The 25,282-nt window shown below is 41.0% G+C and overlaps 1 protein-coding gene across 5 annotated transcripts in view; it reads right to left on the reverse strand.

Moving 5' to 3' along the window:
• foxp1b (forkhead box P1b) overlaps positions 1-25,282 on the reverse strand; it is a 168,209-nt gene that overhangs the window by 93,374 nt on the left and 49,553 nt on the right. The window contains exons 1-2 of one of the 5 annotated variants that reach the window (XM_030051294.1): positions 22,459-22,521; positions 16,008-16,074 (exon numbers count right to left, since the gene is read on the reverse strand). The exons of 1 other annotated variant lie outside the window; for it this stretch is intronic. Coding sequence is in view for 1 of the 4 variants with exons in the window: in XM_030051291.1 (XP_029907151.1) it covers positions 22,459-22,462 (4 nt within the window). In the remaining 3 variants the exon portion in view is untranslated. Of the gene's footprint in view, positions 1-16,007; positions 16,075-16,283; positions 16,374-22,458; positions 22,522-25,282 lie in introns of those variants that run through there. 3 more of the 5 variants (XM_030051293.1, XM_030051291.1, XM_030051292.1) reach the window with 3 other exon arrangements.

Below are 25,282 nucleotides of genomic sequence, written 5' to 3' on the forward strand. Positions count from 1 at the left end.
TTTTCATGTGTACAACAACTTGCCATCTGCCGAGCCAAAGCCAGCCAGTGAGGCTTCCCTACCCAGAGTCTTTAGCTTTCTTTCTCCACTACCCTAGCAACTTTCATAATCATTTCATTTAGGTCCTCAAATCCAGTTACCCCCATACAGAGAAGGCAGAGAGAATGATACAAGGTACCAAACACATATTTATGACACATTGAGATGACTGTAATAGGATTCTCAAGCATGAAATCTAGATCCAAACCTATTACTACACCATCAACAGAGGAAAAAGGCTTGACATCCCAGCAACGGTGAGTATGATGATTCATATGAATATGAACGTATTATCACACTACAAACCCAGATAAATTAACAATGAAAATGCTAACAGAAGGCAGACTCTCCAGTAGAGAAGCTAAGTAGATCCATAATTTCGAAAATACACAAAGCAGTTTGTCTCCTTAGCATGAAGCCATCTGAAATACACTTCGGTGTAAAGGCCTGCTGTGCACAGACAATGACGGAATGTGCCAAAGTAAGGCAGGCCATGGTATTTTTAGTACAACAAGGGCCGATAGAGACTAAGTAAATAGAGAAGTCTAATGAGTTTAAATCTGGTTGTACATGAATGGAATAGTAATTCTGGGATGTGGAGCCGCTTTTAGGAGTGGTTCGCCACACATTCCTCAGTGACTCTCCTTCATTTGACTTTGATAATCTCCCTCACATGTGGCTCATGCCCATTAACACTACAGCAAGAGGACAGACATCGGGAGACAGGGGGCCTCTTTTTTCTGACCACGGGCCCGATGCGTGGGAAAAAGCAGGCCTTACTTCCCTCAAGCTCATCTTACCAATTAGACCTGTCAAACACGCACACCCAAAGAAAAACATAGACTTCAATCTCCCAGCATCCTATGGGATCTGCAAAAGCGCTTATTGTTTTAACATTACTTAAAGTGTGTCATATATTTTTAATCATTTTTACTAGAATTCGTGTAAGGGCTGTCCCCTTGGGTATGGAAATGCTAACTTGTGGAGAGGAAATGTGTCAGATGCATTTTCCTAGGGAAACTAAGGTTAGGCTCAACGAACTTGTCTAATTAATATTGTGGGCCTATACCAAGAGAGGACAATATTATTAGAACTGCTGTCTTTTGGGGGGATGTAAACTCACCCAATTGCATGCTTCCTCTGTAAGCTGACAACTCTTAACTCTGCCTCTGGCAAGTGTAATTGTTGGGGAAAAATGGATGAGAGTTTTGCAATTGTTGGACACCCAAACAGACCTGTGGTAAACCATAATATCTACACTCCAAGTGCGGTGCTAATTACTGTATATTAAGCCGTCAAGGGTGCTAGATATATTTATCAGGAGTCCTTTCATGATAACTTGAGTAACTGAAATAACTCTAGGGTTCATTTCAGTCCGTGTTATTTCATCCAGTACGTATGAACAGTGTAAAATATTTCTCTGCAGACAAAAACACGTAGCAGGTGTAGGTCCCCCACCTCTTTTGTTTGGAGTTAGTCACGCAGAGATTAAGTTAAGCTGTTGATTGTCCAGACACAATCATTAACCTTTGCACACAAATAACGGCACGGAGATGCAATGCCCATTTCATTTCAGCAGAAATCACACCTAACTACTAGCAATGTACAGTGACTATTTAACATGTGGTGGATTTACACATTTATAAGTTTACATAATGAGCCTGAAGTCAAAAATTCAAATAATACAGGATATTTATTATACAGATCTGTGAAATACTTCAATCAATCAATCAAACTTTATTTATATAGCGTCAAATCACAACAGATTACTTGACTTTGACTTGTCAATCACAGCATTCTGCAGTCCAATATTTCTGAATAACGGGCATAATTATGAAAGACTGACCACTGCCATGGACATTCGCTTAAAGCAGGTTAGATATATCACTCTGCACAGGAAGTCCGGCCCATTTGCTAAAGCTCCTCAAGCTAGCTAATAACGACAACCGCTAAAGCCATTACAGTATGGATATCACATTTGATCTATGTAGTGAACATTATTGTGATGAACAACCACCAGAAAAAAACAGAAGACGAAAGAAACAGAAGAACCCAACAAGAAAAACAAGGAAAAAGGTAGACTATACTTGTAGCAGGCTAGCTAAAATGTCTCTAATGCACCTAGCCATCTGGATCTCGTTGCTGTGGGCAGAAATACAATACAGGGAGAATTTTATTTGAGTGAAGCGTTGAAAGCTAATGCAAACATTTTACAATTAATACTTTGTGTCAAATTATTTTTCTCTTTCATTAGAAGCTGTATAAAAAGGGATTTATGCAAGGATCCTGATCATGCTGCTGGGGCTTATTTTGCGATAATGACCGGCTGGCTATAGATTATCCCTTACATATAATCTATTCTCTCTTTATTTCCTCAAAAGAGACTTGTTACTGTTAGCACATTTTTACCCGATGAAAATTTCATTCTATTCAAGTTAGAATGAATTTAATTGTGTGCACCCTATTAATGCTATACAAAGAAAAAAAAAAAAAAAAACAAAAACATCCATATAAGCACATTAACAGCCTCTGTGGTAAATTATAGGTGGCCATTAACCAATCACAACAAAGGACCAAATAAATTTGGAGCTCTGATTCATTGTCATTGGCATGGGAGTGGTCTTGCGTTTGACGCCTCCCACTGCTCCTGAAGGTGCCATTCTTCCCAGACGTGGCATCGGGGTCATTTGTGCCTAAGAAGTCATTATTTTAAAAGCTCCGGCTTCCCAGAAACAGGACGTGGAGGGTTAAAAAGGAAAGGGGCTTCTGCCTTCCATTAAGCAGTTAAATTGAAGGTAAAGGGCGCAGGGCTAAATACTGAAAGACCTTGTACGAATCTCTGCGTTTTAATGGAATCGGGTTTTAACAACTCTTTTTCGTTAAATACAGCCCATGTCAGGAGGATGCGTCCCACTCATAAAGCAGCACAATGACAATGTACAGTGGCACTAATACAAGGACATAGTTCATCATGACATTTTCTGCAATTCCCAACTGATTAGGGTCATTATGTTGGAGGCCTGATTTATGTTGTCATTTCCTCTCACCGATCCTGCATCAATGAATCTTAATGAATTGGTAAATAAGGGTGAAGATTACACTCTGTGACACCGCAACATTTCTCACCCTCAACGGCCGAGATTTATGTAGCCAATTAGAGACTAACAGAGAAAATTGGCTGGCAGAAAAATAATATTCTTTATGGTGCAAAATGGAGGAGCATTTTCACTGAAGGGCAATTGTATTGTCAGTGTTAAAGTCCATAAACCACCCTCCTAACCCGCCTTCAAAACACAAAGGGAAGTTAGGCTCTGCTTGCAAGCGGGCACCAAAAGGAAAGTTTAGAGACAATTGTGAGGCTGTAGATTCACAGGGGCGTTACGCTCGACGATGAGACAAAATCCTTAGCATTCACGGTGGCCTCCTTCATGTGTTTGATCAGCATAAATACATCCCTGTATGACAAACATGTTTACTCTCTCACTGCAAACATCAGACAATCAGACACCATGAGATGCTGCTTCTCTAATGAAGACACGACACCTTTATCAAGGCCAGCCATGTCCCTCTGTTAGACATATGCCTCTTTTATATAGACATCAAAAAGCATGTGTACTAACAGAATCCAAATTATTTGCTATAAAATATAATAAGGCATCATTTCAATTAGTTTTTTTGGGGAGGAAAAATCCTGTTAAAAAGACACAGCCAAATGCCCTTCATCTTTTTTTTCAAAGGAGGAATATCAAAATACAATCATCTCTTTGAAGACATCTCTGATCAACACATAGTGGAAAAAGGTATACAATATGATGAGGGACTCTTTAACTATTCCCGGATGCATCGTTATTACAACCTTACCATGATCGTGTTTACATTTTATTTTTCAGCAGCAGATTAAGGGATGTTAAGAGATGATCATGTCTAGGGACAAAACTGTTTTTGTGTATCACTACAAAGCATGAAAAGCTTGCCTGCTTATTAATACCAACTTCTTAAAGGAGCACTTAGAGCGATAATGAGGGCCTTTATGTATTACATATTGTGACTAGATTTAGTGTGAGGAAGCGGCTCTCCACATCAAACGAGCTGGCCTGCTATTAGGCGCTGGGGCTGAGGGATGCTGTGTGAAAAGGAGTGGAAAATTAAAGCTGAAGCAACGCAGGAAAGGGCTTAATTTACTGGCATGTACAGTATGCAAATGAGATTACTCTCAGCTTAACTGCATCATTTATGTCCATAATAACAGCATCATCATTACGGGGCTCAAATTAAATTACACTGTAATTAGCATATCAAAGTGATTGGTTAAAGTTTAAAACAAATACCCAATTTTGTTAATGAACATCTGTAATCACCGTGTAGACTCTCAATGAAAACATCCAAAACAAATATGTGTTTTGGAGAAGGGGAGGAAGATCCCTCCCTGGCGACAGGTCTATGAGTGTGCGTGTAGGGTGGGGCTGGGGCGGGGGTGTATGAGGGGAGGTGACAAGGAGGGAGGCAGTGGAGGGAGGGGGAGATGAGGAGGGGTCTTACCTGCCAAGCTCCTCACACACTCAGGTTATATTTCCCAAACTTGAGGAGATCAAAGATCCAATTTCCCACACTTGCCACTTCAGGAGCTCATCAATAAAATACTAATCACTTCACGCCTGATTCTGAGAATGGAGCTACGGCTGAAGGCTTAGGTAGACTTCCATATCACAAAAAAACACCTCCGCTCTCACTGCGTCTGTTCTCGAAACGGGCGCACGCACGCACGCACGCAGACACACACGCATGCAGACAGGTTTATCCACTAGCTGTCCTGCCTTCTCCCTGATAAACATGGTGAATTTTAATATCTGGCACTATAGCTCAGCGAGCCCCCACTGAACAGTATCAAGCACTTCCTCAGGCCTCTGACACAAATCACACACACCTTATTTATGTGCCTGTGACTGAAGGCAAAAGTCAGCCCGCATGTCATATTTCTCCCGTTTGATCCAGCACTTTTACACTTCCACGTTCCCACGTTATTGATATAATTCAGAATTTATGACGCACTACACGACACACAAAGAGAATCCCGATGCCTTACATTTGAAACATAAGTCAGTCACACCTCTACCCCACCTATCTCCCTTGCACCCCCTTCTTATGCCTTTTTCCACTGCTATCACCACCAATAGTACTACCGTTTTCGCACCCTTTACCATTACCCCCCCCCCTCCAAAAAATAAAAATAAATAAATAAATAAATAAATAAATAAAATAGCAGCAGCCAGTGGTGTACATTTTCAGAAATGCACTCGTCAAATTTTAAACAAGTGGCATCTTATTTTATTCATTGAGGAATCCATTAAAAGGCCTTATTCCATGCAAGTATGTAAAAGATGTGCCTTTCAAGGTAGAGCTAGGGCAAATCCACTCCATCAGCTAATGACGGCACTCATTACATGCAGAGAAGCCGGCTAATGAAGGCGCGGTGGCCGGCCGATCCCCTCACCCAACATAAAGCCCTATGAAATGCTAATATCTCACTTCTAATTAAAGGATACTAAGTCCAAATGCACCTTCATGGCTAGTAGCTGGCAACATAAATTTTATTTTTCAACACTACACTACACCCAAAGATGTGCCTGAGCAACATTCCATTAATTCATATTTAATACCCCCACTAGTCCTGCGTTTGCCCAGCTCTCTTCCTCTCCTCTCTTCACTTACAGCTTTATATTGTGAGTAGGCACATCATTACATTCTGAGACTAAAATTTCAGCTTTTCGCTGTAGCACGCATTACCTTAAAATGTTTCCAGAGAGTACACACACATGCATACAACGCTGCGAACACAGCCTTTATGCATGTGTCACAGGGGAAAAGGTCAGGGAAAAAAGCAAGAAAAAAAAGCAGGAAAATATGCCAGTACCGTCCTCGCTGCACCTGTATACATTTACAGTGTTTACAGATCTTTGGCTGTAAATATGTTTACAAGAAAACCTGCTGCCCTTCTCAGAAACTGACCTTGAAGTCAGTAAACAAACCCTTCACAAAGTTCATTAACGTCAAAGAGGGTATAGGGTTTCCCCTCAGACTGAAAAAAAGAGCACAGTCATTAGTTTACCAACAGAATAATACAATGAAGTGGGAAACAAAATATTTTGGCCTAAAAAAGTGCAACAGAAATAATAAAGAGGACCATGGTTTGAAACATGGTACCTGTGTTTTAAATTCTGATGAATTCCAGTCTAAAAAAAGAGAATGCATTTTGACAGTCAGTAGTTAAAAATGCCAAACTGAAGTAAATTACTCAGTGCAGTCGATGTTTTTTAGGGTTAAACAAAACAGCAGCACTGGTATCATAAAGTGTTCAGGTCACAGCTGCTGCATGCGTTTCTAACATCCTGGTGGCATTAACTTCATTACATAATTAATCTATGCCCACTTTACCCTGGGCAGACCGTTGAAAAATATCAACAGTATGTACTCAAGCACAGGTCAATCAATGAAGTTAGGGACAAACTGTGTGAGAAAACACTACCAGTTGCCCAACATACGGTAACAATAAAGGGGTTTACATTTGGTAATGACACTGTTTCATTAATTTCAGAAAAAATTGTTACATAAATACACAGCGGTTTCCAAACAAATGACCAATACCTCTGAAAATGCGCAATTATTCAAAATCACACAAATGTTGTAAAATAAGAATTGTTTTCCACCCAGTGCATCATTTGCCAAAGGGGGTAAGTAAAATGCATGAATTTAAAGGTCAATGTTAAGAACATATCACATGACATATGTTTGATCCCAGCCCAAGTATTTTCCCAGGGATTCTCTGGCTCTGCCCTGTGTAAATCACCAAGTCTGACCTTCTACATTCCTCATGGCCTGTCCTCCCATTCATCCACAGACACAGATAATACTGGGCAAATATCATAAACGTGAGGATTTTAGGATTGAGGTGAGGCTGCCATCATCTTCCACCAACTGGGGAAAAGAAAGTCCATGCATCTGCAAGCACCCAATTTCCACCTCCAGCCAAACCTAACCAATGGTGAGGTAGTCTAACCCTGCTACCTAATAGCCTCCATATTGACTTTCCATGGAGAATAAAACTTAAGAGATTATCACTTTCCTCTGGGGGGAGGGGGCCAGAAGGATGTCAGGTTTTAGTCAAAGTAACTTTTAAACGGTAATCCTCATGTGTTTAGATTGTGGTGACATCTTTGCTTTGGTGGTTTTTCACTGTATTTCCCAGAGATCACTTATAAATCAGTGTCCATGCCTTTTGGCTTGGATTTTCTGTTGCTTTAGTTTGAGTTTCTGTGGGTGGTGCTCTTTTCTAGTTGTCTGTTCAGCGATGGTGCCTATCGCTCCTCATGCGAACTACCTGGTTCTATGCTTAAAACATAAAACACATCACTTCCTGTGCAGCAGAGGATTTTGCCCAGGAAAGATTTATCAAACACCGGGAGTTAGAAAGCAGAAAATTAGACGCTTTCATGAACTGGGTGTATGAAATACTATTCTGTTATAGCAAGCAGCGACAGATGCTAGCAAAATGTTTATTTATAAGTAAAATGTAGTGTATTGTGAATTTAACAGTATCACCAACGCTTCAGCACACTTAAGAAATATCCAAGTCAATAAACGCACAACCACCAGAGTCCTACATGTCTGCTGCGGTGTCCCAGGACTTTATGACTATATGTGGTGAGATAATTTCATCCAAGGAGCATAAAGGGTCTCGAAGCTTTGCCAAAATGCATCCAGTTCAAACGCAGCAGCGGCTCTGGGCCAGGGCGTGACCTGCAGCTGAACTGGCCTCCGCTTGGCCACAGGGAGGAGGACAACAGCCACTCCAAACACATCACCCCACCCCCCTGATAAATAACTAAACACAGCAAACAGAGACCTATCAGTCAGCCTACACACAGCTAACACCAGGACAGGGACAGAGATCGATGGGGAGATACACACTGATAAAGAGAGAGACAGCAAGAGAGACAAAGAGAGAAAGAAAGACAAAAAAGCAGGCAAGACAGAGAGAGAGGACAGAGACAGAGAGAGAAAGAGAGAGGCGGGGGGGCTACATTGTGAGGGCACCTAACAGGGGAGAGTGGATAAATATCACACAGGAGCCTGAGCCAAGCAGCGTGGAAGGCCTAGCACTGTAAGACTGTGAAAGCCGGGCCTTTTTGCCGAGCTGTGACATTTGTTTCTTATTGTCTAAGTGGCAGCTGAAAGCGTCTCCCTGCGAGGGCCCCTCGGCTCTGCTCTGGCCCGCTTTAACAGGGAGGTAACCATATTAGGACGTGTATGGTAAAGTAAACAATAACATAGTTGCAATGAGATGGAAATTTTTCAGCTAATGGTGTTTGTCATTCCTGTTTTCAGTGCACTGAACAGCCCTGGGTTTTTTCTAGCCAGCCAGGGAGACTTTGTTTATGAAAACAACGCAGGAGCCAAGGCTGAAACCAGTGCAAAAAAACACTGTAAATAAATATCGGTTTAAAAAATGCCTCCGCCTCTCTCTCACTCGATTACATTAAATAAACCCGCATTTCAGAACAAAAAGGCCCTGCACTTTTTCTCTCCTTCTAAGAAAAAGGGTTCCGCTTCAAGTGCATCTTTTAAGTGTCTAATTTTAATTCAACATTTTAAATATTTTAGCATTCTAATTTGACAATCCAACAAGGAGAACAAGAGAGAGAACCTAATTGGCAACGATGTATGATGTGAATTAGAGCAGTTGGCAAACTTGCGGTTGAATGAAATAACGAGAGACACTATTTGATATGTCTGGGTTGGGAGGCTCCATTTCTCACTAATCTTAACGGCATGTTGAGCTATTTAAAAGCAATGTAGCAATCTTTCTGCTTTATATTTCACTGGTCACTTGTTCTCCTCCCTACTCACTCCCTTTTCTTTGGCTCCAGTTACCATGCTATCTTTTTCCAGGTTAAAGGAAAGGCATGACCACATGTTTTTGTATGGAAGTGTGGAAAACAAAGCTTCAAATTTTTTCCACCCCATTTTCATGCCTTGAATACAATCCTGCTGCTGACTCACTGGTCTAATACTCCGGGAAAAAAAAAAAAAAAAAAAAAAGCAAATCTTTGGCTACCGAGGTTCAGACTCAGTTTCAAAGTTCACCAAGTGCCAATGTTAAAATGTGCTCTTATTGTACGCGCAGCCAACTCGAGGGACACAGACAGTAAAACTCCCTCACTTCTGTGCTCTCCACATGTTGACTTTCTTTGTTTGCTTTTTACCCACCTCGCTCCGGCTCTCTCCAGCAGCCTCCTCAACCCCACTCTTAATCTCACACCAAAAATGCAAGCTGTTTATTTGCGTAGGGGCTGAAGCCATTCCATTAAGTAGCCCCACCAGGTGCTTTATCCCTAAAAGGGATTTGTTTTCTAAAATAAATGGAGAAAGCAAGGGACTGCCAAAGTGATATTTACTATGACATGACGTGAATGCAGCAATGTCAAAACCATCCAAATAAGAACCGAGGCACTCTGTAGACGCTTTTTTCGAATTTCCTTACATAGTCATAGTCCTACACTAGTTATACTGGAAAACAATTGCAGAAATGATATGTTCCATTGACATGTCAGCACATATTAATTTATAATTTTGTTTCTGAAAGCCAACAGAACACAGGCACAGTACAGAGGCATGTTAAGTTACACTAACAGATAATCCCACCAATCTGCGAGACTTCGGTATGATAAAGGCAGACCTTGACTACCCAAAGAAATACTCTGAATAGTCATTTTCCTCAGAAGACTAAAAATCAATCCCAGCGATTAATTCTATTTCACCTTTTCTGAAACAGAAAGCCAAAGTCAAACCCTTGTGGAAAATAAGCCCCGAGAGAGCTTTGACACTTTCTCAGTTTTGTGATTTTCTTTTCATCATGCTGTAAGACAAGCCATCTGAGGGTGGAATTTGCTTACTTCTGTCGCCTCAGTCAATCTCACACAAAGACTCTGTCACGTTAGCCGTCTGCACCTGGTAGCAGGCTGACATTATCAAAGCTCCTCACTCTTCCAGACAGACCAGAGTTTATACATCCATCAATATGTTCCAAACCAAAAGAAGACATGTCTGTGTGATGCTGATAGAAAAATAGATTGAAACTTGACAAACACATTTCCCCCAAAAAGGTATTTTAAGTAGCTCACAAGATAACACATCTGTGATAACACTATCAGTACAATTCTTTCTACCTTACAAGAGAAGATAATTCACATGAAAGCCGTGGGAGATGCAAGAGAAAATAAGAATGTTGCTCTATTCTGTGACACACTGTATTCAGAGTAAGGCATACATTTACCTGTGCAACCTGTTTAGCCAGACAATAAAGAGGTGGGCTATCTGCCAGAGCCCATTCTGATAGCACCTGATATGACCGTGGGAGCAGAGCATCAGATAGAGAAAGCTGACAGCAGCCGGGTTACGGTGTGCAGAAGATCAACAGGAAAAAGTAGACCAGCGCTGTCATGTTTCTGCCTCGCTCTTTATTGTGACGTCTTTGTACGGACAATAATGTTTCATTTTTATGCTGCCTTGCATCTATTCTCCCTGTCACTGTTTTTAACTACAGCAGCCAAGCTCAGAGAGTAGATTACGGTACTTACAGTGCATGAAAAACACAGCAACAAAACTACTAGTGACAGAAGCGTTTAACTTTCTTGCTAGCAATCTCCCCCATGTGGCACTTTCGCTACAGCGAGTTGTTTATTATGTTCCAAGCTAGGCAAAAGCGATTAAAGGAGCTCTTAAGAATCAAAGTGTTATAAATGCATGGAAACACAGCCGGCTGTAAATGCCACAGAATTAGAAGCTTACCAAGCCTAATACTAATACATGGCAATTTTCAGCTTGATGCTGATATAAAGAAATTACTTTTTTAAAGTAAGCAATAAATGCAGTCAAGGGAACTATTACAGAGGCCCTATTTTCATCCCAGCATAAATCTGCACACAACCTTTCTTTGGGTCCAACTCATGAAATCACTTGTTTATTCTTAATACTTCCATAAAAAGCAGATTAAACAAAGCAACTTGAACAGCTAAAACCGAAGCAATCTTCTCTGTGATCTTCAGAGGCACTCTCATTTACAGCACAGGGAGAAATACAAGCAACTGACTGTTTGCATGATATGTTCCTCCATTCTTTATATGGATTCATGAAATTTAAATGAAGTCCAACATAAGACGAAAGCATTCAGAGGCCCTGAAAACAGAGAAACACATTTTGGGCATCTGAAGTTGCTTCCCAGCACAGGCACTTTGCTGTAAAGTTGGATTTCATCAGGTCTGAATAAACTGGCCAAATACAAAGGGGGGAAAAAAACTAAATAAAATTAAATAAATAAATGAAGGCACACATGCTGCATATTCCATAAGAGGCAGGTCTAAGAAACAGAGATGCCCACATGATAATTGTTCCAATCTGGCTGGTAGCCATCTTTGTGAAATAAAGTCTTTGGCAGGCTGCTTTAATTCCTAAACAAATTAAAAAACACGGACATGAGTGCACATATATGAGTAACACACAAAAACTTGGTCCATCAACATCACACACACACACACACACACACATCTTTGTAGTAACAGGAGCGGAGCTCTTCTGTATTAAACTCTATTGCACTTTAGAAGGGCTTTAAACACCAAGGCATACTAATCCCATAAGCTGCCACAGGGATTTCTGCATTAGTGATGCAATCAAAATCGCATTGGAAAGTTGTGTCAATAATTAGGCTGATTTTGCCACATTAACATAAATTACACAATAATTTGGAAGATTTCAGGGCTGATCTTACATCTGGAGCAGGCAGCTGTGGGGCCTGGTGGAGTGGACCTGTTTTATGAGACTATGCGGAGAATGCACTCCAGATAAACAGCAACATGATTTTTTTTTTCTCTCTCCCTTTCATTTTCTCCGAGCCTCTGTTTTCCAAATGTGGGGGTGATTGCCTGAATCAAATCAGAGAGGAGTATAGGCTGTTTAACATGCTGTGGTGATGAGAGCTTCCTCCTCCAATGGGCAGAAATACAACTAGCCTCATTCAAATCCTACAGCCATTGCTAATGATGACAGTTACTGCTGGTTTTGCCTTCTCTGACCTCCACAGAGGAGCAGCTGAACCACAGTAATATCAACGTTAGACCAACGTATCAGTAACCCTTTTCTAAAAATAAAATAAAATAAAATAAAATAAAATAATGGTCAGTGTCATCCAGCTCTGATATGCTGCAGTAGGTTTGATTATATATGAACAGTACAATTGGTCAATTATACACTGATTGTCTATGACATGCCCTAAACCTGAAATGATTGTGAAAGATTTCAATAGAAAGGTTTAGTTTAGTTTGGTATTTCAGCATTTTAGCCTTTTCCATCATGCGAAGAATAAAATTCCTTACAGAATGGTGGATGCTTGAAAGGTTTTGGAGTTATTCATTCATTCATTTATTCATTTATTTATTGGGGGGGATGGCCATGTCATCCAGTTGAACATCAAAACAAATTATCAGCTATCAGCATAAGGATATGGAAATCTGGATATGGAAATGGCCATATGGAAATAAAAATATTTCCATGAGGACCACAATGGAAATAAGTGTTCAAGCTTTGTTGTGTTATCTATGGAGAGAAATAACTGTTGCAGTCCCAAAACGTGGTGCTAAATTCTGGAAGGCTGAATCTTAGTTTTGAAAGCTGAAACCAGTTTTGAAAGTTTGTAGCTCAGTTTTGAATCTTTGCAGGGAGGGATTTGCATTCATGTTTGAGGTCCAGTGGTTCAAAGAATGTTTTCATTACTTGAAATATAAATAAATCTCTCTTTTTAATTCCAGCTTGACTTTTGAGACACAAGTATGTTTCTGTTAGTCTAGGTTTATAGTTCACATTTGTTGAATGCCTGTCTAAAACAGGTGGCAGAAACTACAGTTGATGTTTTAAGCTAACGTAGATGCAGAGAGACTTTTTCTATTGCCACTTTTTTGAACATCTTTTATTCAGGGACTATTTTTTTTTTTTTTTTAAAGAGGAACATTAAGTTGCATGAGCTTCAAAGTGCAACAAAGTGTAGCTATTTTATTTATTTATTTATTTTACGATTCGATTGGTGTTGCTGCTAAACTTGTGAACTGAACTCAGGTCTCCTGAGTGAAAGTCATGCTGATTGATCTGGCTGCTCGATTTATATTGATTACAAACGTATTGGTGATTCGTCACAAACGCAATCCACTACAAAATACGTTTCCCTCAAAATGTAACTGAAAATGCAGTTTAGCTGTATGGCATAAAAAAATTTTTAAGAGACAGGGTGGTAAGGATATATCCCCTTGGACTTTCTCCTGTACTGTGTGTTTCAGTGATGATCAAATAAACTCACCCAATCAATCAGTCAATCAGCAGTTTCTATCCAAATAAATATTCTGCATCAAAAACAACCATCAGTAGGGCTGGGACATATGAATGACAGCAGACATCTTGAGTTAGTAGCGTGTGATAAATTTGTGACTTTGCGAGGCGGACTCCCCTGCATGCATGGCAGGTGCATCTCCCGGGTAACTAAAGCCCAAATGAGCCTAAGTACAGCTACAAAGTTCAAGGATTCATGTGTGTTGCTCTCAAATTTGATTATTACACCCCCATTGTCCATTTCACTTGTGAGCTGTGTTCCGTTTGAAAACTTGGACAGATGCAAGCATGGCATTGTGTGTTTTTGTAACTTGGTACAGTGACGACTGACTTCTGTCGTTACCAGGTCGAGACTGTTACAGTCAGACGCTGCAGACGCTCCCGGGAGATTTAGGAGGCTGCGGGCTGGACGGGCTACAGAAACTCAAAGACTCAAAAAACACACAACATTTAACTGATCCTACTAGTCAGAGACTTTACCAGGAGGGGGGTAGTTGTCATGACTGCTGATTGATTGATTGGTTGGTTGATAATATCTTACTGTCAACCAGGGCTGACATTTTTTGTGCATCAACAGCTGCACTTTTTACAACAGCACATAACAAAAAAGAACTCAAGACAAGAAATAGAAAATGTATAACACCACAATCACTGAGGACAACACTTTGTGCAGATATCAAGGTGCTTCAGAGAACATTTGATCTGGGATTGCATTGTTCGTTTAACTTTAGGATTGACTGACACATAAAAGAGTGTTTCAATTTGACCCAACTGAAACGTGGAACCCTGCATCTACGGTTTGATGGCAGCTGGAAATATTCACTGTTCAGAACATGGTTGGGGTTAGAGACAATGTTGTTGGTCAGCCTCAGTATATTATTATGTTAGGCTGATTCGTAAAGTTTCTCAAGAGGTTGCCCTACAATCTTTGAACAGACTTTCATTTGGTGTAGCAATTTAGATTTTAAAGCTGTGGTCAAACTCTTTGTTTACTAGCATCAAAAGACCAGAGACGTCGGAGAAAATAAATTCTTTGTTTGGTCTTCATGCAGACAAGGTCACTGTGGTCTTTCCAGGATAACAGATGATCAATCATTACACTGAAGTATTTATATGAAAATACCTGCATGATTCTTTCATTATGAATAACGACAGGAGCTTTGTAGGAGTCAGGAAGTAAACCAAAGACAATTTCCTCCATTTTTCCTCTGTTAATAGGCGTAATTTAAGCAGGCATTTCATGCCTGTGTATTTTGATAAAGAAACGCGAAGAAATATTTTTTACGCAGAGATTATTGATAACCAGTCACAAATAAGGTGATATGATAAGGAAGTAGGAAAAGACAAATAAAAAAACACAACAGTCTACTAAATTCAGAGAATTGCATCCCTTTGCTATGATACAGCCTTTAAAAAAGGTAAAGAGGACACTTATTCCATATCATGGGATCACAATATCCAAAGTCAAAGACAGTGTCTAGTCTCATATAACAATATCGATATAATAATGATATCACAGTATCACATGTGTATCATGATATCACCCACCTCTAATTATTGGCTGAACCCAAGTAACACCTCACAAATTTTGTCCTTCAGGGCAGCTTTGTTGCTCCCCTGGGGCCACAAACAAAAAGCACTGCTCCACTGCAGAGTCTTTTATTTGTCATATTATGTGCGCACAGCTTACCTATCTACCTACAAGTCACAACATGCTCTGAGAGAGAGAGGGGGAGAGAGAGAGAGAGAGAGAGAGAGAGAGAGAGAGAGAGAGAGAGAGAGAGAGAGAGAGATGGTGAAGTTGAAGCTGTGCGAGACAGAAAACAGACACACTCCTCCTCTGAAGCCCTGAGCTCCTGAAGTGTTAACACCCCCCCGCCCCCAACACACACATACACACACTCCCGCTCCGGATTGCTTCAGCCTGGCAGTTCACATCCTGAGGCCCCAAAACTTCAGAAAACTTCAGAGACAGGTAGAGGGGTGTGAGGAGCGCACATAAGGATATTGACCAAAGACTGGTCGAGATGGCACAGATAATGGGACTGAACGTGCTAAACCTTCCGTGTCAGTTTGGTTGACAGGGAATATCACCATAACTCAGCTTTTTCCAGCAATGACAAGAGGTCATTACGTACAAACTTGGAAAAGTAAAACGAATTACCACGTAGGACACGTCTCTAAATACAGCAGTTAATCTCATCGGCTCATTTACTTCTAATACTTAAAGATTGCAAATGGCTAAGTAACTCAAAATTGGTAATCACACAACTAAGAACAACACCTTGCCAATCCAATTCTGACCTTTAAGCATACTATCCCTCCAGCACTCACCATGTTAGTGTTAGACCGGCAGCTTCTCAAACGGCTGACTGAGTACACCTGTAGAGTTTCTTTACTCCCCTTCCCACCCGCCCCTACACACACACAAAATACACAAACAAGGCAACCACTCGGCATTCAGTTAATTATTAAGCCAATTCAATACAGTGTTCGCCCTCATGTGGAGACTGGAGTCTAGTGAATGATTGCGTGTTTACCTTCTACAAGGACTTGCTTATTTAAAGCAATCTTCAGTTCCAGCGGTGTGACTACAGCCTTCTTGCCCTGCAGATACAAGATGGAGAAATAGTTCTAGTTATGAAATAATTACCATCAGAGACCTAAACACTTGTCATCAGCACCCACAATGCTATTTACAGGAGAAACACAGACCAGATCAATGCGCACTAGTAACAGTGCCAGTACCAAGCAGCTGACCGGTTGCCGCTGCCATTGATTTGAGTTGATAACAACACACACAAACAGTATCATACGTTTTCTGAGAAATCATATGGAAGAAATCAATTCTCCTCATTCCCGTGCAGTTTGTTTCCCTCCGTTTGTGAAAAGCTGTGCAAGGAAGGGGTCCCGCCTTCGGCTTCTACAGAGGTGCAGCCACCATCGTGGCTCGATGCAGGACAGAAGTCACCCTTCGCCTGTCCCACTGTAGCCTACTATTGTCACCGTCAGCCACATCCTCACATTTCCATCTGCCGATAACTACAACTACACCCATGGCGAATCATAAAAGTGAACAATGGAGTCCTCTGACGCAAGTGGACAGTTTATTTGCAAGACAAAAACTTTGTTTCATACTCCTGACAGTGCATGCCTGTAACAGGTGGGAGTCGTAGACGGCCCCCCCCCTGGTGGCGAACATACCTTGCCTGGCCCTGACTCAACTCCCCTGGGCTGCCCTGCTCTGCATGCACACAGCATTCCTAACTGAGCACTCAACCCAGGCAAGGCGAGAGGAAAAAAGAGAAGGAAAGAAACAAAATCTTATTTTTATGGTAAACTGAGATGTGACTATGGGGCAATATCTCAGGTGCATTTGAATAAAAGCATTAAAGCATATCCAAATATGAGGAAAAAAAAATCCAGCCCCCTCTCCCACCAGTCTTTTGTGCCGTTTACATTTGGCAGTCAAAACTGTGGCCAGGCGTTTGTGCAGGTTTTAAGTGTTTATCTAAAGCAGACTGTGCACAGATAAAAACACCAGCCCGCCTTGCCCAGTTTGAGCATTAATTATGTGTTAAATGCCCTTGTTGAAAACACGAGTCAACATTCAACTCGCTCTGAACTCTGCTGAGGGTTGAACAATCATCGAAAATGGACCATTCCCACACAACTCCCCTATTATTCTGATTCATTACACTTCAATTAACATATCATCAATGGCATCGTAAATCAATAGCGAGTGGTGACAAATGACATATATTTTCAGTTTCAAACTACTAAACATCATTAATCCCCATCACCTGAAAGAGCCCTGGGAGCTAAATGAGTTTACCCAATGCATAACATCCATTTAGATAAATGTTCCATCATTTTAATGATGGAAAATTTGTATTGGGAAAAAAGGCAACAACTGAATTCTGATAGCAGCTGTATGCCTTTTCTCCTCGCAATATAATGCCCATCTTGTAATACCTAAATAGATAATTGTCTCCATTTCAAACTGCACAAGGCTGTAATATTGCCATTTAGAACAGTGGGGGTGTAGAGAGCGCAGGGTGAGGATAAACAAGCACATGCTGCTTCACCCGGTTGGGAAAAGTGAGTCCATCACACACTCCCACATTGAGATTTTAGGGAAAAGAACAACTCCTGGTTGAGATAATTACCCACCTAGGTGGGTTATGTGTATGCTCAGCGAGAGGCCTCAGCTAAGAATATGAATCAAAATGCAACCATTTCAAAAGACAAAAGAAACCAAGGAATATTTTGCAAGGTTTTCTGGCAAAGCACTGGTAGAACACTGTAGCTATACTACCTTGAATAAGGTGGAAAAATAGGGCAGCAAAGACTTTTGGAAAAAAAAAAAAAAAAAAAAGAAAAAAGACCATGGCAGTCACAGGACCTGTTATGTCCAGTGGGTATAAATGGAGAGAGCACATCAGTTATTGACACTGATGAAGTTCAGCTGATCCAAATGCATGTTTCCATTCTTTATGCAAATAGAGTTGGCTTGAGTGTAATTGTGAAAACATGCAAACAACATATTTCCAGAGGAAATGGACAATCAGAAGTTTTTTTTTTTTTTTTTTTGGTATGGTAATGAACTATTCGGGTTATATTTGAATGTGAACAAAGACTCATTTTATTCTGTGCACAAACCTGTGAAGTGGACTCCCCTATTCGTGAGGAGGTCGCGGCTGCACAATATACTCTCTAGTCCCAGGTATGTTATCAGTGCCTCTGGCTTTGTTGTAAGATCACATGTTCAAAATATGAATTAATACCCCTCCACTGAAATGCACCCAATCCCAACAAAAGGCCCACATCCACTCTGGACAGCTCTTCAGCTCCTCTAATGGACAGGCTCTCCTCTCTCTTCACATTGTGCAGACAAAAAGACGAGGGCCCATGAATATTTACCACTAAGTAAAGTTATTCCATTAATTACTCTGAGCACGCTTAATACTATATCTGTGGCTACTTCTGTGGCGGCTCGTTAATGAACTTTCACACATCATTACCATATTAATTAATGCTCAACTCAATGGTTGTCAATAGGAGGCTGCCAGAGTTGTCTCGTGGTTCTTTACAGCCCGTCCGGGGTGCTTCGATCACTTAGTGACAGCATCTGAATAGATCTACAGTATCTATTTATCATGCCACAGCCTCACAGTGTGCTGAAATAAAACAAAAAAAAGGTAGCACTACTGGTTCGACACTCCTATGCAAGGCTAAATGGCTGGTAAATCGGTATTAAGGGCTTTGTGTAAATAAGAAGAGGGCGTAGTAGAAGTTAGGTTGTGTAGAGTCAGTGATATCTATATACAGGGTCATTTGGTGTTTGTTTTTAGGGTGTGTGCAGGAGATTTTCCAAGTCACTGTCTGTACTCTAAAACACAGGAAAATCTAAAGTATGACTCACTTCTCAACAAATGCAGCTACTTACTGTACATGTGATTTCCTGAAAGGGCTGACTGCATACTATTTTCTTGCTCTTTTCTCTTGTGTTTTTATTAAGACGGACTGATTCAATGAAAAACATGGCTAAGTCTCATAAAAGGGGGGAAAAAAAGTCAGCGTTTGAAATAAACGAAAAAAAAAAATCATGCATATTTTTTTCTCTTTTTGATGAGATTGGCAGGATCCTGGCATTATATTGTTACACCCACACAAACTGTAAACAACAGCACTTTCTGACACGCAAACAGGCTTAAAACCCACCAATTAAACCTAACTTCACTCCAACCAGCCCTTTTTCAGAGAGCCTTTTTTTCTTCTTCTTTTTTTCTAAGCTGAAAAGGCAACAGTGCAGTCTGGTGAATGTCAGGCCTGTCTGATCCCCCAGATTCTTTGGACCTGCCCTCACGTTTTGCTGAGCTAAGAACAAAGTACACAGAGTGCACACAGAGAGCTTTGCTGCCTTAATACCAAGGAAGTGGAATTTCACTCCTAACCCAAAACAAACAAGACGGCGCATTTCTTTACACTATTTAAATGTTAACAGAGCTCTTTGAATACAGGCATTCCCCTCCTCTGGATACCCAAATCACACCATTCTGTGTCTATAGAGATTCTAATCTATTGATCCATGGAGCAAATAATCAAAAAACTTGAGCTCCGTGTGTAATTTTGCTCTCATCTGCTGAGAAGTTGCAGCTGGGGCAGCTGAGTATCCACAAGCGATATTATAACCACGGTCGAACAAAGTCTCACTCCAAGCAAGTGAAACTAGATCAGGGCAGTCAAAAAAGTTCAATCCTAATCACACATGTACAGCACACAAAGGGCTGAGGCACGGCGTACATTATGCAATCCTATTTTTACGGCCAACTCCTTTCCACCCTGTCAAGTAGGAGGACTGTCAATTCTGCCCAGCCGTATCAGGTTTCCACTCTCTCTCAGGTCCCTGCTCTTCTCCGACCACAGATCCTGTGCGCTATTAATATCAATAAGCTGCAGATTCCATTTCCCCGGACAAAGACGGAGGGAGAGCAAGAGGGGAAGAGAGAGGCTAGGAACCGATACCTTCACCCATCACAGAGGGGTTACCACTTACTATCACCTCCCACCCTGCTGGGCTGGGGAGAAAAAAAAAAATACAGGCGCAGTTTACACATGAACATATATACTCACACGCACACCTATACACACACCCGCACATACACACCCATGGTCAGCTTCATCAATATGAAAACAAACTAACTGCTGGGCTTCTGCTGAAACTGATTTTTCACATTGTTAAAACATTTTCATTTATACATGCATACATACATACATGAATCAGGAGCTTATGAACTGTCAGTGATCAATATCTGCTAGTCCTATTGATCGGTAGACCCCCCCCTCACCCCAGCCCCAAACACACTTTTTGTTCTAATTCTCAATTTAAATGCACAGAATTAGACTTAGAATCACCTTATCTAAAGGAACAGTCTGTAGGATTTTAATTGAGTCAAAGACAGAAATGGGATATAATACATATAAACATGCTTTTAATTTAACATGAGGAATCATAGTGTTTTCATAAATTTAGAATACATTTTTGTTTGTCTGTTTGTTTGTTTGTTTGTTTTCTACGTAACTGCAGGTCCTGGTTTTACATAGGCTGCCATCTAGCTTCCCCATGTTTCTACAGTGGCTCAGAGAGGACAAACCAATGCAAAGCACACTTTGCAACACTGGCACTAAGGAGCCGGTTGGTAGTGAGTTTCTACCAAAGGAAGAAGTTAGTTTTGCTTGTGGTTGTGTCCATGCCGGATCATGCCTAAATCGCAGCAAGAGCAAGTTCACTGCTGAAGAAACTAAAACAAAATGAAGCTAAAGAGAACAGGACAGATGACGGCAGACAAGAAAAAATATCAGCACAGCTTTTACTTGATGTGAAAACTCATATGATGGCCAAAAGTTTTCAAAGCAATGCAGAAGTTGCATGTTTTCTCCTAGACAAGTAGCGAGCCGTAATAATTACTTTCTGTTTTTAGTTGTTGTGAACAATTTTTATTTAATGGGCTATTATTTGGAACATAAAATATAACAATCAGTGCATTTTATCTCTGAGGAACAATAACAGCACAGGGACATTACTGAAATGAAAAGTTAATGAAAAAAAAAGTTTCTTAGATATAAAATTCTTAGCTGTTTTGAGCGTGTCAGCTACTGCAACCTTACAACTTTTCCCATATTGATGTACAAAAAACTCGATATGGAAGCGTCACCACACCACCACATATCAACGCAGCTAACGCAAATGTTTTTTTATTATGATATAATATTTTACAGTCTAAATAACTTACTAAAAATGCCAAATAAACCTCGTCAGTTGTCGATGCTGTCTCAGACGGTGATGCCATTTTTTACTATAGTTAAGAAAAGTGGACTCTGAAAGCCTCCGTAGCCTCGGGGGACACGTTTTTAAAAGGGGAGGGGTTAGGGGTACTGCCGTTTTGTCGCATTTTGTCTTGTAACTGTTAGATGCTGCTTAATTCTGCAAAATAATAATAATGATAATGATAAATAAATGTAAAAAATCAGGTTTCTAAGGCAATACGAAATATGAACTATGGACAGTAGTGTGCTGTAAACATGCATCAACACTGTTGTAGACTTCATATATCAGCGTCATAAACTCCAGACCAAAAGTACATAAAACAGCAGATGTAGAGATATGGAGATAAAGTCATGTTATCTCATAAAGGGACTAAATCTCTGGCTTATTCTGACTTGGCATGTTTTTTCACACTGTATCTGTAAATATTTATGATAAGAATGTTGTTTTGTTTTCTGTGTATAACTCTATGCGCATGTCATATCACCTACTGTTGATGCTATGAATGCTTTGGAAACACAAGCATTCTTGCCATGCTATTAAAACCATTTTAAGTCTGGCACCATAACTGAGCAAGGTTATTAATAACTCACCTGAGCTAGGCATGTAAACCGTGCCTAAAACTATGCGCTACAGGTTTTGCATTAACTCTGTCTAGCTCTCAGATTTCAATTATGGACACAAAACTATGTGTATTTATAACATAACCCTAACTATAAATTTCACACACATTACAGTGAGATTTACAGACAAGGTTTTAGAAATGTTACGCAAGTAAATGTGGCATCCCCCAGGGAAGCTGATGCCCATGGTTGACAGCTCTTGAATTCATCAGGTTATTCATGCTGAATAGTGATTAATGTTTCCAACTATGAGAAATATCACACTGCAATGCATTTCATCTAAATGCCAGATGTGCAGTGATAACTCCTGTTCTACCAAAAAAAAAGTGTTGCTATCGCTTTACACCGTCTCTCTGAGTCACTTACAGAACACACCTACAAACACACACACACACACACACACACACACACATAATGAACATGCACGCGTGCACACACATACACGCACATCCAGCACCGTCCCTTAAAAGGCAAGAGGAGGAGAAAGAGAAAAAGAGAGAGGAGAAAGGAAAAAAAAAACTATGAAATCTTTAGACTCACCCATGAACAGTGAAACAGACTTTCACTGTGTTCATGAAACTCTGTTCATCACATTGACGCAGATTCCATCCTAAGAACTGAGTGTTTTGAAATCCACTTGTGAAGGAGAGAAGAAAGCTACCAGTGAAAGTAGCAGGTATGGAGTAGTTGAAGTAGTGCGTGGTAGTGGAGATTGTGCGTGTGTGTCTATGTGTGTGTGAGAGAGAAAGAGAGAGAGAGAAGAGAGAGTGAACTGGAGCCCAGACTGCAGCGTTGAGAGGGACTGGAGGTATGTGGTCTAAACACAACAAAAGCCGGTGCCTTGCTCTAGATTAAATATGCAGGAAGAGGCCCCTTTGCATAAACACAAACACTCAGCAAATGAAGAACTGGCACAGAGCAGATGCCTGCTGAGAGCCCTACCTGTCCTGGCCTCTTTTAATTAGGCAAGAGCAAGCTTAACAAATGAACATCAACACAGTCACACAAGGCAGAGCAAAGAGAGAAGGGAAAAAAATCAACTCAATGACAAAAGAATACAGAAAGGCAGGAAAAAGAAAGACTGCACGCATTTCAAAATTGACAAACAGGAAATTTGTGATTATTTTTTCCCCCTTTGATGTATTTTTTTTCTTTACACCTCACCAGATACACCAGCATTCCTCATTTAAAGAAATTTAGCGATTTCCCCAGTCTTACTTTCAACAATTGCCAGATTGCTAATACATGGTCGTAAAGCTTAACACAGAACTGCTATGAGTCGAATGTTAAAAATTAAATTAGGTTATAACCATAGTATAAAGATTTCAACATAAAACCAGTTAATTACAACGTTCAACTCTAATTAAAAATTCAAATATCAAATTTAATTAATTAAACTGGGTCATTTTTGTGTGGATTTTCATTAAAATATGTCCAGTAAAAAAGGAAGATGGAGAAAAAAAAAACAGAATACACCTTGTGATCCTTTCATTCATCCCTACATCTGCTCCTCCTATAGACACCTCCTAGTGGAAGAGGGAAAAAATAAAGGCTGAATTTCAATAGGCAGGAGAAATTGATTTAGACCAACATCCATTGTCCACATTTTGCTTCCTAAAGACACCGTCTCTCTCTTACCTCCCCACGTTCCTCCCCTCCCTTTCCTTCCCTCCCTCCTATCCTCTTCCTCTATTTATCTCTCTCTCTCTCTCTCTTTCAGGGAGACTCCAGGAGAAAACTGACGGGCCGTCTTAACTTAAAAACCAGAGTGAATGAGAGCTGAGCTGAAAACCTGAAGACCAGCTTCAGATGCTGAGTGACACATACTGATGTGGCCGGTCAAATATGTCATTTTCATGTGAAACCCTCTCAAATGGCTCGCAGGAGGGAGGGAAGGAGGGGACACAGAGGAGGGAGGGAAGGCTGGCACTAGGTGAAGGAGGCTGTAAACTAGGAGAGAGGTAGAAAGCACAGGGTGAGAGAGAGAGAGAGATAGAGAGAAAGAGAGAGAAAGAGGGGAGAGCAGAAATGAGACCTCTGGAAAATAAACAGGGTGTAGGGTTTCAAAGGCAAGGGGGACACAGGCATTCCATTGTTCAAGCCAATTATCAGTGGAAAATAATAACAACAGATGGATCCAGAGCGGCCAACTTGTGCCGGAGCACCCTGGCGCTGGAGAACAGATGATGAAATGTGAGAGTGCTGTTGGGGTGGGGGGGGGTGGGGGGCGGGGGTTGGGGTTGGGGTGGGGTGTGGGCTGCCCCACAGTCACACACGGCTCCTCGCACCAGATGTGAACTTCCACAAGGACAGTTTAATATGTGCTCTCTGGTCACCACTTGTGCTGTGTGGCTCCAGCATACCAGACAATGGCTTGGTCAACACCTCCATGTGTTCAAAAGGGGCGTCTGTCTCCGCGGGCATCTGAAGTCAGATGATACATATGGCTCCTGTGTTTGCTGTGATAAATTCAAATCCGCTCGTTCCTTTTATGTTCAGCGCTGAGGGGTCAACTGTGGATGGTGAACACATGCTAGATTCTGTTAGACGGTTAACAGGGAGCTGTAAGTGGAGTGCAGTAACAATAGTCCAACATGTAGTAGTTGGCATGACGATTTCCCCCCCCCCCCTCCATTTTCTTTTTTCAAATCAGCACATATCCCAGATGACCTGTTGTGATGTTTTCATTTGATGTTTTCCAGGGTACCTAGCATAAAGAGACTAGCAGATGCAACAGTGCAGAAGAGAGAAAGAGAGAGGGAGAGACCTCATTGACTCTGGCTTCATTCAGAGATCCCTCATATCAGCCATAGACTGACAGGCAGGGGAGGGGGTTCCAACCTTAAAACAAAACCAATTCTCTGTGCGCCTTGTCAAGGGTGGGAGATGTCTGCAGATAGCAGTACAAAAGATCTGCCCTTCCTTTTCAGAAGAAAAGAGAAGTTTTCGTTTCATTAACTCCAGACTAAAGCGTAATTATCTCCCTATAGACCTTAATCACCAGCAGAAGGATAATAGAACAAAAAGCAGTTTCTACTTCAGTCATTAAAGTTGTTTTTTTTCTTGTTGTTCTTTTGCTCGCTCTCTCTCTCTCTCTCTCTCTCTCTCTCTCTCTCTCTTCCTCTCTCTCTCTCTCTCTCCCACACTTTAGATGAGCCCATCAAATGATGCTAAAGAAATATAGGGGCGCAAGCAAAGTCCCACTTTCATACAGTCTGTTGCTGAGCATGAAAGTCGGCTTATCTGCTATGGATTTCGGACATAAAATATGTCCCTTTGCTTGTGTTGCCAACTTTGGACTTCCTTTATCTGGCTGTCGACTGATGGAGGCCACAGAGAGCAGAGCAGCACAAACCACTGGACT

This window comes from Myripristis murdjan, chromosome 5 (genome assembly GCF_902150065.1).
Source record: "Myripristis murdjan chromosome 5, fMyrMur1.1, whole genome shotgun sequence".
NCBI classification, from domain to species: domain Eukaryota; kingdom Metazoa; phylum Chordata; class Actinopteri; order Holocentriformes; family Holocentridae; genus Myripristis; species Myripristis murdjan.